Genomic DNA, 13,821 nt, shown 5'->3' with positions numbered 1-13,821 from the left:
AGTCCAAGTATATAGCCTTTCCCTTTGCTTTGGCAAGAGCGGCAGGAGACAGGAAGTAGAAATGATAAATGATAGAGGGAAAACTGAGTGTGGGTTTGGGTTTGAGGCCTGCCTGCCCAGAATGTGGCAGCCATACAATCTCTAAAGAGATATTTTCTTCTGATAAAGTTTCCCTTAAGGTTTCAGTGGCTGTTTTTGCTACATTTCTAGTCCAGATGAGGTTTGCTGAAGTGCCAGCAATGACACGTACCCTGCCAACACTCTCCTGACTATCCTAGCCTCAAAGACATGTCTAAACAACTGAGACTGAGATTCAATCTGTGTCTAATACTGCTGTCTGAACCAGGAAGAGAGCCATACATTAGTGTTTGGTGACAGCACAGCGAGCCATTATCAATGAGGCTCTTTATGTTAAGGTTTGCAATTTCAGCACTCAGAAGGTTACTTCTTTTACAGTATTTGCCTGCAATTAGAGTGACTAGCATAGGAGAGAAGTGTGTCTGGATTCACTGGCATATGAGTAATATGCTTATACAAGACATACCTTTGTAAAAAATGTCATTTCAACAGAAAAAAATAACTAGGTGCTTCAAAAATTAAAATGTCAGGGAGATTCAATCACATTGTATACAACTGAAAGGTACAACAAAATTAAAGGCAGAGAAAAAAGCATCAATTTTATGAAAGTGTAGGATTTAGTCTTTATAGGGAAAGATGAAAGAAAATGGTTTATTTAGGCTGGAGAAGAGATGGCAAAGAAAGGACTTAACTGTCAATTATGTGAAAATACGGCACATGATCAGTAATAACTAGCTTTTATCTGTTGCTCCTGAGGACATGAAAAAAGAAATTCAAATTGTGACAAGAGAACTGTTGAGAAGATTATTAATTCCAGGATCTGTTATCACTATAAGGACTAGAAGTAAAGTTCTGTATATGGAAATTAAATAAATAAAAAGGCAAGGCTATCAGAGATAGAGAAGGTGCAATTCTACTTAACCCCAAGGTTAAATTCGGTAAATATATATATATAAATATATGATAAATATAATAAATACACACTCTACTTAATAGAATAATTATCACTTATTAAGCAATAACTTGTACTAGACCTTCTCCTAGCACTCTATTCCATCTCAGTTAATTTTTACAACCTTTTCATGCATTACAGATACTATAATCTCCATTTCCTCAGCTGAGAAAACTGTTTCTGATGAAGTAGCTTGTCCAAGACAACATCTCTAGTAGGTTGTAGCTTTGCTGTGTCAAATCTTTATCCATCTGGCTTCAGAGCTATGTCCGTTGCACTACATTGACTCTCAGATGCAGTAACATGTCTTTTTGCTGCTTCCATTCTTTCATTAATTTTTCTTCAGTTTAGATTTCACATGTCCTTTCCTCCAAAAAAAATATCAGCCTAACAACTGGATTATAGCAATTAGATGACTATGTTAGCTACCATGTACATATATCTGCTCCATATAGACTCTCTTCCCTTTGGAACAGACTCAAATGAAGTTGAGGCATGGATGGTAAAAAAGGTGAGGAGCAAAATACCCATATTTCCTGGCTGAAATATGACAGTCATACTGCGGTACAGTGCATACACACTTTAGAACCTGGTTATTAAATATTAAAGGCATTACTAGTGGAGGAATCAAATTAGGCTGCAAATGAATCCATACTGACTTGTGAGGGTTCTACAAAGAGCATACTAAAAGGGATGAACATATACTGATACTCAGAATAAGGCCATTTCTTTCAGAAAGAAATATTAGCCATAGAGTCCTTAAGTGAGATGGGGAGAAAAAAAGCATGGGGTTCAGAAATGACACCAGGTAATTTCCTATTAAATGGGAACCAATGAATAGTCAGTACAATCTGCCACAGTCTATCAGTAATGCAGAGAAAGAAAGCACAGCGATGCACTCTTATTTAATGCCATCTAATTCAAACCATTACTAACTTTCTAGCAACATTTCCCAGCTAGTGCACATTCATTCAAAGAGCATCTGCTCTGTGCTTAGCACAGTGGGAGGGGAAAAAAAAAGATTAACCAGAAATAGTTTGTAAATTAATGAGCTTATACATTGGTAGGGGTGATAAGACATGGGCACAAATAATAGAAGACAAAATATGACAAGGCAATAAATACTACTGGAGAAGCAAGGTGAGGTGCTGAGGGGTCCCAGAGAGAAGTGAGTTTTACTCTTAATTTATAGGATTAATAACTTCCAGCCATAAAATAAGTAAACCATGGGGATATAGTATATGGCAGAGAGAATACAGTCAATTATATTGTAGTAACTTTGCACAGTAACAGGTGGTTACTAGACCTATCATGGTGATCACATCATAAGGTAGATAAACGTTGAATCACTATATTATACACCTTAAACTAATAAAAGATTGCATAATAACTATATTTTAATAAAATTTTAAAAGGTTTATAGAGGTAGTATTTAGGCTGGGCTTTTAAGGAGAGTTTAGCAGAGTTTAGGGGGTGGAAAAATTAGGGATGGAGGTGGGAAGGCAGAGAAAAGAGAAAGACCCTTCAGCTGGTATTGAGCAAACTGTCACCTGAGGACTACTTGTTTTAGAATCTGAGGAGGCTGCATTTGAACTTGGCTTTGAGGAACTGGCAGGATTTTCATAGGCAGATGTGGAAATTCAGGGAAAGATACTCCTTCCTCCCAACACTTACTGTATATATGCAGTTGTTATCTAGGCAGCCATTTTGTCTCTTCCCCCAGCCCAGTTCCTCATCATGAAATAGCCTCCATTCATTCATCCCAAATTTGGTTGCCCTATGTTTGAAACTAGATGCTCTAACCAGTCACAGACTGCTATTGGTTACTTTCTATTGGCTTACTCAGGTTTCAGGTTTCTTTTTTTCAATTATATTTTATTAATTATGCTATTACAATTGTCCCAATAATTCCCCCCTTTGCCTCCTCCATCTGATACCCCCCTTCCCTCCAGCAATCCCTACCCTTAGTTCACATCCATGGGTCATACATATAAATTCTTTGGCTATTCCCTTTCCTACACTGTGAAGAGATTAAAAATAACCAAAGACTCCAGAGGCTAGAACAAGCACCCAAGCAGATGCCAAGTGATATAAAACATGGGAGAAGGTAAAGTTACCAGGGTAATTATAATAGATGGTTCTTCCTCTGAAAGGGCTCCCTCCTTCTAGGCAAGTTAATACCTTATTCTCTTTTTAAAATTTTTAATTATATTATGCTATTACAGTTGCCCTGATTTTTCACTTTGTCCCTCCTCCACCCAACATGCCCTACTCCCCCAGACAATCCCCCCATCATTATTCATGTCCATGGGTTGTGCATATAAATCCTTTGGCTACTCCATTTCCTACACTGTACTTTACATCCCTGTGACTATTCTGTGACTACTTATTTGTACTTCTTAATCCCCTCACCTCTCCACCCATTACCTGACACCCCCTTCCCATCTGGCGACCATCAAAATGCTCTCCATATCCACGATTCTGTCTGTTTCTTCTTGTTTGCTTAGTTTGTTTTTTAGATTCAATTGTTGATAAATATGTGTTTATTGTCATTTTATTGTTCATAGTTTTGATCTTCTTTTTCTTAAATAAGTCCCTTTAACATTTCATATAATAATGGTTTGGTGAGGATGAAGTCCTTTAGCTCTTTCTTATCTGGGAAGCTCTTCATCTGCACTTCAATTCTAAATGATAGCTTTGCTGGGTAGAGCAATCTTGGCTGGGGGTTCCTGCATTTCAGGACTGCATATTTCTTGCCAGTCCCTTCTAGCCTGCAAAGTTTCTTTTGAGAAATCAGCTGACAGTCTTATGGGAACTACCTGTAGGTAACTAACTTTTCTCTTGCTGCTTTTAAGATTCTCTCTTTATCTCTAAGCTTTGGCATTTTAATTATGATGTGTCTTGGAGCAGAACTCTTCACATCCATCTTGTCTGGGACTCTGTGTTTCCTGGACTTGCATGTCCATTTCCTTCACCAAAATAGGGAAGTTTTCTTTCATTATATTTTCAAATAGATTTCAAATTTCTTGTTCTTTCTCTTCTTCTGGCACCTCTATGATGAGAATGTTGGACTGCTAGTTGTCCCAGAGGCTGCTTATACTGTCCTCATAATTTTGGATTCTTTTTTTTCTCATTTTTCTGATTGGTTGTCATTCGCTTCGTTATGTTCCTAATCATTGATCTGATTCCCAGCTTCATCCACTCTACTGTTCTTTCCCTATACATTGTTCTCTGTTTCAATTAGTGTATCCATTTCTGACTGGGTATTTCTTATGTTGCCAAGGTCCTCACTAAGTTCCTCGAGCATCCTTTTAACCAGTGTTTTGAATTCTGCTTCTGATAGATTGCTTATCTCCATTTCATTCACCTCTTTTTCTGGAGTTTTGATCTGTTATTTCATTTGGGCCATGATTCTTTGTCTCCTCATTGGAATCTTCCCTGTGTTTGTTTCTATGTATTAAGTAGAGCTGTTTTGACTCAGTGTCTTGGTCATGTGGCCTAATATAGTAGGTGTCCTGTAGGGTCCAATAGCACACCCCTCCTTCACGCAAGCTGGATACATTAGGTACACCCTCCTCTTTTAGTTGAGCCTTGATTGCTGTTGGCAGGACAATGGGAGGGATTTACCCAGGCCAGTCGCCTGCAAGGATTGGCTGTGACCACTGACCACCAACCTCCACCCTCCGGGGAGGATCAGCTGTGCAGGGGCAAGGTGGTGGTGCTCTGACGTGTTCTGTAGCTATCCACTGGGTGCGCAGGCTCTGGGATTCCTGGGTGGTGCACGGCAAGGTCAGCCCACACCTGCGTTTTGCCCAGGGCCACCTTGCCTGAGCTGTAAAGCATCCTGAGATGGCTGCTACTTGTGCTGGGCTTCGAGATTCCCACGTGAAGCCAAGCTGTGAATCTAGGCTAGCTGCTGCTAGTGCTTGGCCTGGGACTCACTGAGGCCAGCAGCTGCTTGTTTGAGAGGATTTAGGAAGTTGTGAAGCATGAGCCAAGCCCAGCCATTCATATGGAAAAGCAGCTTGGGTACACCCGTAATTGTGTGGGGTTGAGTCTCTGGGCATCTCTAAGGCGGGTCAAACAGTGTTAGCCAGGTTGATGGAGTCTCAGATATGGTACCAGCTTGCTGGCTCTGTGGAGTGAGGGTTTATAAAATGGACAATGGCCTCCACTTGCCCCCGATGCCAGACACTTCAGTTTCTCCCTGTATACCACTGGTACCTTTGAAGCTGCTACCTCGGTGCTGGAGCTCAGAGGGTGTGAGCCTGAGTAGGTGAGTCCATGTGTGGGTTCTTTAAGAGGAACTGCTTGGGGCTCCAGAATTTTCTTCCACTGACTCAGTCCCTGCTGGTTTTTGTAACCAGAAGTTGTGGGGTCTTACCTTCCTGGCACTGGAACCCTGGGCTGGGGGACCCAGTGTGAGGCTGGGACTCCCGAGATATCCCTCCTGAACTTTTATCCACCAAACGTGGATGTGGGACCAGCACGTTCCACATCTGTGCCCCTCCTACCAGTTTGGATAGATGTGGTTTCTTTAATTCTGTAGTTGTCAGACTTCCATTCAGCTTGATTTCTGATGGTTCTGAGTGATGGTTGTTCTATATTTTAGTTGTAGTTTTGATGTGGTTGTACAAGGAGGTGAGCCTTGTCTGCCTATGCTCCCATCTTGACCCGATGTGTCTCAGACTTCTAATAGTCTCAATTTAAGTACAGTAAACTAAGACATAAACCACCATTTCAGCCATCTACATGGTCAGGAATGGGTTCTCAAAGCAGTGGTCTATAGACCATGTGCTTCAGAGTGAATGATGGGGCCTGTTAAAATGCACACCCTGGTAGCCTTAGATTCTAGGGATGCTTTCATATACAAAATGAAAAATACAAATAATAAAAGCTTTTATTTTAAGAGCCACCACTTGAAAGAAACTGCAGAATTGTGGCAAGAGAGGCAGGGTGTGGGTCATCTACTGTGAATGTGAGTGTCTTTTTCTCTTTCTCCTTAATCTCTTTTAGTTTGGCACTATCTTATTATATTGTAAAACACAGGCTATTTCTCTGCAAAGCCTTAAAAGACAGAATGGGCCTTGCGAAGCATTGACATGCTCCATGCTCGTTTTTTCAGCATGGGGCCCCAGTCCAAGGCCACCGAATCAGAATCTCTGCAACTGTGGATCTGAATTTCACCAAGTTTTTCAGGTGATTCTGAAGCACACTAAAGTTCTAGAAAAACTGAAGACAAGAGGAGAAAACAAAGGTACAAAGGGTAGAGAGCACAGAAACAGAAGTTGAACCTAAGGTGCATTAATGGAAGAATGTGGGCCTATAAGAGTAAGTTGAGGCAAGCGTTCAAAAGGACCTCACTGTGAGAGTCAGGGGGTTGACTTGTATTCTACTGTCAACAGTGAGCTATTCCTCTCAGCGTCACAGTAGATTAGTTAAGAGCCTGAAATCTGAATCCGTACTTCCAGAGTTCAAATTTTAGCTCCTTGATTGACTAGTTACATGACCTTGGAGAAGTTTTTTTTTTTTAATTTTATTTTTAATTTATAGTTTACATTCAAAATTATTTTGTATTAGTTTCAGTTGTACAACATAGTGATTAGATAATCATACTTTACAAAGTATCCCCCCCAATATTTCCAGTACATACCTGGCACCATACATAGTGAAATAGGTGAAGGGATTAGGAAGTACTAATTGGTAGTTATAAAATAGTAATGGGGTTATAAGTTACAGCATAGGAAATATAGTCAATAATATTGAAATAACTATGTGTGGGGCCTTGGACAAAGTTTTAACCCCTTTCTGCTTCAGCAGTTTAATCATCTATAAAATGGAGATCATGGGATTAAATAAGTTTATACCGTAAAGTACATAAAATTGACTGGCATCTAGTTTGGTATATGTGTCAGCATAAAGACTTTTGAGCAGGGGTGTATCATGATTATGGCTATCTTTTGGGAAAATTAAGCTGGTGGTAATGTATATTCATTCACTACCAGCAAATCTTAAAACTTTTTCCTTATCAGTGGTTCTCAATCTTGGCTGCACACTGGAATCACCTCTATCACACTGACCCCTAGTCTGGGCATAAATGTACCTAGGTAATTCCAATATATGCACATGGTTGAGAACCAATGCTCGAAATATACTTCAAATCTGTCCATTTTTTGGTAACGGAATCCTTATTATATGCATGACACTGTGCTTGGTCCTCTTCCTGCATTATCTCACTTGAACCTCACACCCATTTGGAGTTAGGTGTTAATGTTATCTTTACTCTAAAGATTGTTAGAAAACTTGAGTACATTGCACATCATCACCCAGCTAGTAGCAGGACTGGGATGAGAACCAAGGCAGCCTAGCTCTAGAAGCTCCATTTGAACCACTGCTTGACACTGTATCCCCAGAGCCGACACCCTCCTTCCCACACTAGTGAGACACCTTCCTGGTCTCATGCTTTATTGCCTCCCTCCAATCTAGTCTTGACACAACAGCTGTTGAGATCTTTAAAAACATCAACTGGATCTTATCATGCCTCTGTGCAAAACCTTCCAATGGCTTCCCAATGTACTTAAAAACTGAAATCCAAATTCCTTTCTCATGGACTTGAAAATCCCACATGGTCTGACTCCTGTTTACCTCTCAAGCCCCATCTCGTGCCAATTTTGACCATAAATACTCACTATATTCCAGCTATGCTGATCTTTAAATTACTTGAATACTCTAAACTCCTCTCTGCCTGAGGCCTTTGAAATTGCTTTCCTTTCTGCCTTGAATTCTCTACCCCCAGGATCTTCACATGGATGTCTCCTTTTCATCTTTCAAGTCTGAGCTTAAATGTTATCTCAGAGAGCCCTTCCCAATCACTCAACCTATAAGCTCTCAGCTCTTTTTTCCCATCTCAGTCCTTTATATCCTTCATAGTACAGTTATCCCTTGGTATCCCCAGAGGATTGGTTCAGGAACCCCCCTGCAGATACCAAAATCTGAGAATGCTGAAGTCCCTCATATAAAACTGTGTAGTATTTGCACAGAACCCATACTTACATATAGGCTACAGTGGGGTATGCCTACACATCACTTCATTCACGTGGGTTAACCATAGTGCTCAGCACATGGTACATTCAAGTTTTGCCTTGGGAAACTTTTTGGGTTTTGTTTTCCAAATATCTCGATCTTTAATTGGTCGAATCCACAAATGTGTAACTCATGAATATGGAGAATCAATTATACTTGTACTGTTGATATTCAGATATTTGTTTTCTTGTTTTTTATTTGTCTTCTCTGGTAGAATGTGAGTTACATAAGAGCAAAGGACATATCTTTGCTGCTATATATGCCAAATAATGATTATATAGATTGTGTACTCCACAAGGGTGCCACAGCTAAGCGGGTATATTCACAAGGATTTTCTGGCAAATGGCAGTAAAGTATCTTAGGCAAGGGGATCCATTTTGAAATTCACATAAAGATGCCATAGAGTATAGCAGGTGCCCTCTATGTCTACTATTTTCATCAATATGTATCCAGCTTCTAGCACAGTGCTCAGCATACAGTAGATGCTCAATAAATATGTTGATTGGATGGAAGGAAAGAAGACAAAACTAGGGAAAGCAGGAAAATTGAGGGATATAAAAGACTGATAATAGATTTGATAATTTGGGAAGTCTCAATAAAGGAGAAATTAATGGTGGCTATATTTGATCTTAGGAACTTAGAAAAAAGTGGTGCAATTCATTATCAAATAGTACCCAAAGAAGAAACAGACAGTCTTAAGAAAGTGACAATTCCATTTTAGATATAATTTGAGAAGACAGTGCCTTATATTTTGCTTTTATTGAGTTTGTCACCATCCTACCATGGGATTTTAAAGAATATACATAAATTTGCCTTGCACAGTCTTCAAAATGGTCATGTCAAAGCTTCGCAAGGCCCATTCTGTCTTTTAAGGCTTTGCAGGGAAATAGCCTGTGTTTTACAATATAATAAGATAGTGCCAAACTAAAAGAGATTAAGGAGAAAGAGATAAAGACACTCACATTCACAGTAGATGACCCACACCCTGCCTCTGTTGCCACAATTCTGCAGTTTCTTTCAAGTGGTGGCTCTTAAAATAAAAGCTTTTATTATTTGTATTTTTCATTTTATATATGAAAGCATCCCTAGAATCTAAAGCTACCACAGAAATGTCACTTTCCCTAGGATACTGGGCAGGTATTTTCCTCTCTTCTAAGTCTTGCTACTTAGAGTGAGAGTACCATAGGTCTTGGGATATGGAATACCTACCTCTGCATACCCGACAGCAGGAATCTGGAACAGACACAGGGAATGTACAGCTTAACTTGGGGCAGGTCTTGAGACCACAGTACACATTTCCCTCCTGTCAAGAAGAAACAGAATAAGGTCATGAGGAGGCTTAGCTAGGTACTTGGGGTGAAAAGAGGCTCAAAACATCGCATATCAATTCCCACTGTTCTCCCATAGTTGATTCTAGGTACTTTCTAAATTTTACTAGGCATTCTTTTCTTCTATTTGCTATTTTGCCATGCCAGAGACTAAGTCACAGAAAAGGTACCCTCCTTATGCATCCTGGTCTAAGATGGCACAAAGGTGTCAGTGTGAGGGTTGTCATGGGCCTCGAAATCACCAAATACAGTCTTGTCCCTCTCTCCTCTGTTCATTGTATCCCTTGGTTCCCATCATCCCTTAGATGGATGTTGGGGATTTCAGGAACTGTGGATTTGCATGATAGTCAATTTTTGTAACTCTCAGTAGAGTCTCCCTTTCAAATCCAGGAGATGCTCTCTCTGGGGTAATACAAAACTATACAAATGATCTAAGTTGACAGCTCAGTCCTGCAAGAAGCAGAGGAGAGGATCAAGTTTACTTGCTGCTATATGTGTCTTTGCATAATCTTTATTTCCTAAAATCCTATATTCCAAACATTTTTCCTTAAGCCTTACTCTAAGTTCTTAAAAACATATAATTCTGGGGCTAGAAGGGTTTCTGAAAGGCTAGGAAGGCAAGGCCACAACCAGATTATCCCAAACTACAGAGATACTACATTTTTACTAAAATATCCCTGTAGGAATAGAGTCTATAACTTCCCTAGGAAATCCAGAGTTTAATGCCCCTTAGAGGAAAAAGTTTTTTCTACATCTAACTTTATTCCCTCACACTTCAGTTTAAATACCCATTTTACTTCATTTCCTGTTTCTACCTATTTCATTCTCTGGACTGCACAATTAGTTGATGATATAATCAGTATACTTTGTTCCTAAAGTATACACATTCTTTTGACAATTAATGTCACAGTATCAGTCACATTTTCTCAGGAGAGTTCTCATTGCAGGGCACCAGGGATGAACTGGTTAATAGAAGACTTCAGAGATGAAACCAAGAGATACCCCATTTTCTTCTGAATTGCATTGAGTGGCCCTAGATGGGGCCTGTGGTTTTTTCACCCATAACATCCCAAAAACTTCAAATAATTGTATTATTCAGATTAAGACTTTAGTGGTATAACTATTGTTAAAAAAAAAAAGTGCAAGCTCTGGCTGGAGTGGCTCAGTAGATGGAGTGCTGGCCTGAGAACCAAAACATTGCTGGTTTGATTCCCAGTGTAGGGCATATGCCTGGGTTGTGGGCCAGGTCCCCAGTAGGGGGTGCATGAGAGGCAACCACACATTGATGTTTCCCTCTTTCTCTCTTCCTTCCCCCCTCTTTAAATAAGTAAATCAATATCTATTTAAAAAAAGAAGTGCGTATCAAGACCACCAGCTCATCACTGTCCATTTAAGCAGTCCTAAGGCTCTAAGACTGGGATATGACTGGGTCTGAGCTCTTTAATAGGGTTATTCAGGGTTGATGAAATCAGGGAGTCTGGATTGGCAGGCATGCCTATGATTTAAATGAACTTCATCTTCTATTCAAACACCCTATAGTGTAGACTCAAAATAAAGGTATAAACACAGAAGAAGCTATTTTAATTGGGTAGGGACTAGCAGAGACTTTAAGATGCAACATCTTACCGAACAGCTGCACTGGGCACACTGATTGGGTTGCCGGTTCTGAAAGAGTCCTTCAGCCATGAACATCTCACCATGTTGGTAAGTAGTCCCATTGTACTCACACGATTTGCTGGTCACTTTATTGTTCACTGGGGGTAAGGAGTCTTCTAGCACAGGGTGGAGAAGAACCATAACAAATATTGATGTAATTGCAAAGAATTTCATAAACTCAAAAAGTAGGTGGGATGTACCACATAGAGGGCGTTAAAAAAATAGTCCCTCATTCGTGGCCGATGACGAAAAAATACAGATATGCCTCTCTTTATTGTGCCTCACTTTATTGTACTTCATATATGTTGTGTTTTTTTACAAATTAAAGGCAACACCTTCCACACTAAGAAATATTACAACTTGCTTTATTGTGATACTTGCTTTATTGAAGTGGTGTAGAACCAATCTTGCAATATTTCTGAAGTATGCTTATATTAAAGCCGGCAGACAAGAATAGCAACTGACACGACCATCATCCATTCTTTCATTTGTTATGCATTTAGTAAGCAACTACTCTCTGTGATAGGCACTAGAGAGAGATCAGATAAGGAGGACAGGGACCCTGCCTTGATGAAGCTAACAGACCTAAAAGAATAAGGTATTAGTCTTCCGGTCAAGATGGGAGCATAGGCAGACAAGGCTCACCTCCTTGTACAACTACATCAAAACTACAACTAAAATATAGAACAACCATCACTCAGAACCATCAGAAATCAAGCTGAATGGAAGTCTGACAACTACAGAATTAAAGAAACCACATCTATCCAAACTGGTAGGAGGGGCACAGATGTGAAACGTGCTGGTCCCACATCCACGTTTGGTGGATAAAAGTTCAGGAGGGATATCTCGGGAGCACGGAGTCCCAGCCTCACACTGGGTCCCCCAGCCCAGGGTTCCAGTGCCAGGAAGGTAAGACCCCACAACTTCTGGTTACAAAAACCAGCAGGGACTGAGTCAGTGGAAGAAAATTCTGGAGCCCCAAGCAGTTCCTCTTAAAGAACCCACACATGGACTCACCTACTCAGGCTCACACCCTCTGAGCTCCAGCACCGAGGTAGCAGCTTCAAAGGTACCAGTGGTATACAGGGAGAAACTGAAGTGTCTGGCATCGGGGCAAGTGGAGGCCATTGTCCATTTTATAAACCCTCACTCCACAGAGCCAGCAAGCTGGTACCATATCTGAGACTCCATCAACCTGGCTAACACTGTTTGACCCGCCTTAGAGATGCCCAGAGACTCAACCCCACACAATTACGGGTGTACCCAAGCTGCTTTTCCATATGAATGGCTGGGCTTGGCTCATGCTTCACAACTTCCTAAATCCTCTCAAACAAGCAGCTGCTGGCCTCAGTGAGTCCCAGGCCAAGCACTAGCAGCAGCTAGCCTAGATTCACAGCTTGGCTTCACGTGGGAATCTCGAAGCCCAGCACAAGTAGCAGCCATCTCAGGATGCTTTACAGCTCAGGCAAGGTGGCCCTGGGCAAAACGCAGGTGTGGGCTGACCTTGCCGTGCACCACCCAGGAATCCCAGAGCCTGCGCACCCAGTGGATAGCTACAGAACACGTCAGAGCACCACCACCTTGCCCCTGCACAGCTGATCCTCCCCGGAGGGTGGAGGTTGGTGGTCAGTGGTCACAGCCAATCCTTGCAGGCGACTGGCCTGGGTAAATCCCTCCCATTGTCCTGCCAACAGCAATCAAGGCTCAACTAAAAGAGGAGGGTGTACTCAGCCCACACAAAGCGTGCACCTCAAGTACCCTGGTTGGGTGAGAGGGGAGGCTGTGCACTGTCTTTGGCTTCAGTGGTTCTAGTGACTAACTTAATTCTATGCTCTGCTATGTAAGTTTATCTAGCTTCAATTTCTGCATAACTCACCCCTTGGATGTTCCTTACTTATAATGACCCCTTACAGAATACAAAAGAAGTTCTTTAATTTTGCCTTAAAAAGAAGCACCCTTAGCTCTATAATGTGTTAAACTTATACTAATATACCCTCTAGTCTGGCCGATGAGCCCTGCTCTTGCCCACAAATACACACCGGTGGACAGCTGCAGTTAGTAGAGAGGAGCGAATGAAACCCATTGGGGAAAGGACAGGAGCAGGACCATTTGCCCCTTGAGTTTTAATTATACCAAACCTCAGTATTTTTTTGATAAAGGAAAACTAGTATGACCTACAAAACAATATTTGCCATGATTCTTACAGGAGCTGGTGGATCTTTAGAATACCAAGTGAAAAAAAATGTTTCAAATTATTTTTGCCTCAAAAGAATGTGAATTGATTTTTGAACTGGACTCCCACCAAGGGATCAACAGCAAGACAACCCCAGGGTGAGGTCTTCCAGTGGAAGCATGACCTGAAGAGTCTTTCTTGCAATGGTCTTCACAGTAACCTGACATTAGAGTCTATTAATCTATTCAGTAGGAGATGGTGAAAAAGGAGGAGGACTATAAAAGTAAAAAGAAGCCATATATTTATTGTTATGCTTAATATCAGTTTTATACAATAAATTTAACATCTTCCCATTTATTCTTATTTCATGTTTCTACTATCCTTAATGTAGTGATAGGAAAATTATGAAAATGAGGCTACTGATGCCCTCAAAAGTTTTGGCCCATGCTACACAGCTATTTATTGGGAGAGTCAACTTAGAAATATAGTTTTCCTGCATCAAACCTTATGTTGTTCATGTTAAAACTAGGGGGAAGAAAAAGAAAATTGGT

At 40.8% G+C, this 13,821-nt stretch overlaps 1 protein-coding gene across 1 annotated transcript in view; it reads right to left on the bottom strand.

Moving 5' to 3' along the window:
* Window positions 1-13,821, bottom strand: part of CHRDL1 (chordin like 1) — a 130,866-nt gene that overhangs the window by 49,018 nt on the left and 68,027 nt on the right. The window contains 2 exon segments of the mRNA XM_054580364.1: window positions 9,323-9,416; window positions 11,068-11,213. Of these exon segments, the coding sequence (XP_054436339.1) occupies window positions 9,323-9,416; window positions 11,068-11,213 (240 nt within the window).

The sequence above is a fragment of the Pteronotus mesoamericanus genome, unplaced genomic scaffold (genome assembly GCF_021234165.1).
Source record: "Pteronotus mesoamericanus isolate MK-2021 breed Mesoamerican mustached bat unplaced genomic scaffold, CSHL_Meso_final contig_58, whole genome shotgun sequence".
NCBI lineage: Eukaryota > Metazoa > Chordata > Mammalia > Chiroptera > Mormoopidae > Pteronotus > Pteronotus mesoamericanus.
This window is presented reverse-complemented; position numbering and strand designations above follow the sequence as displayed.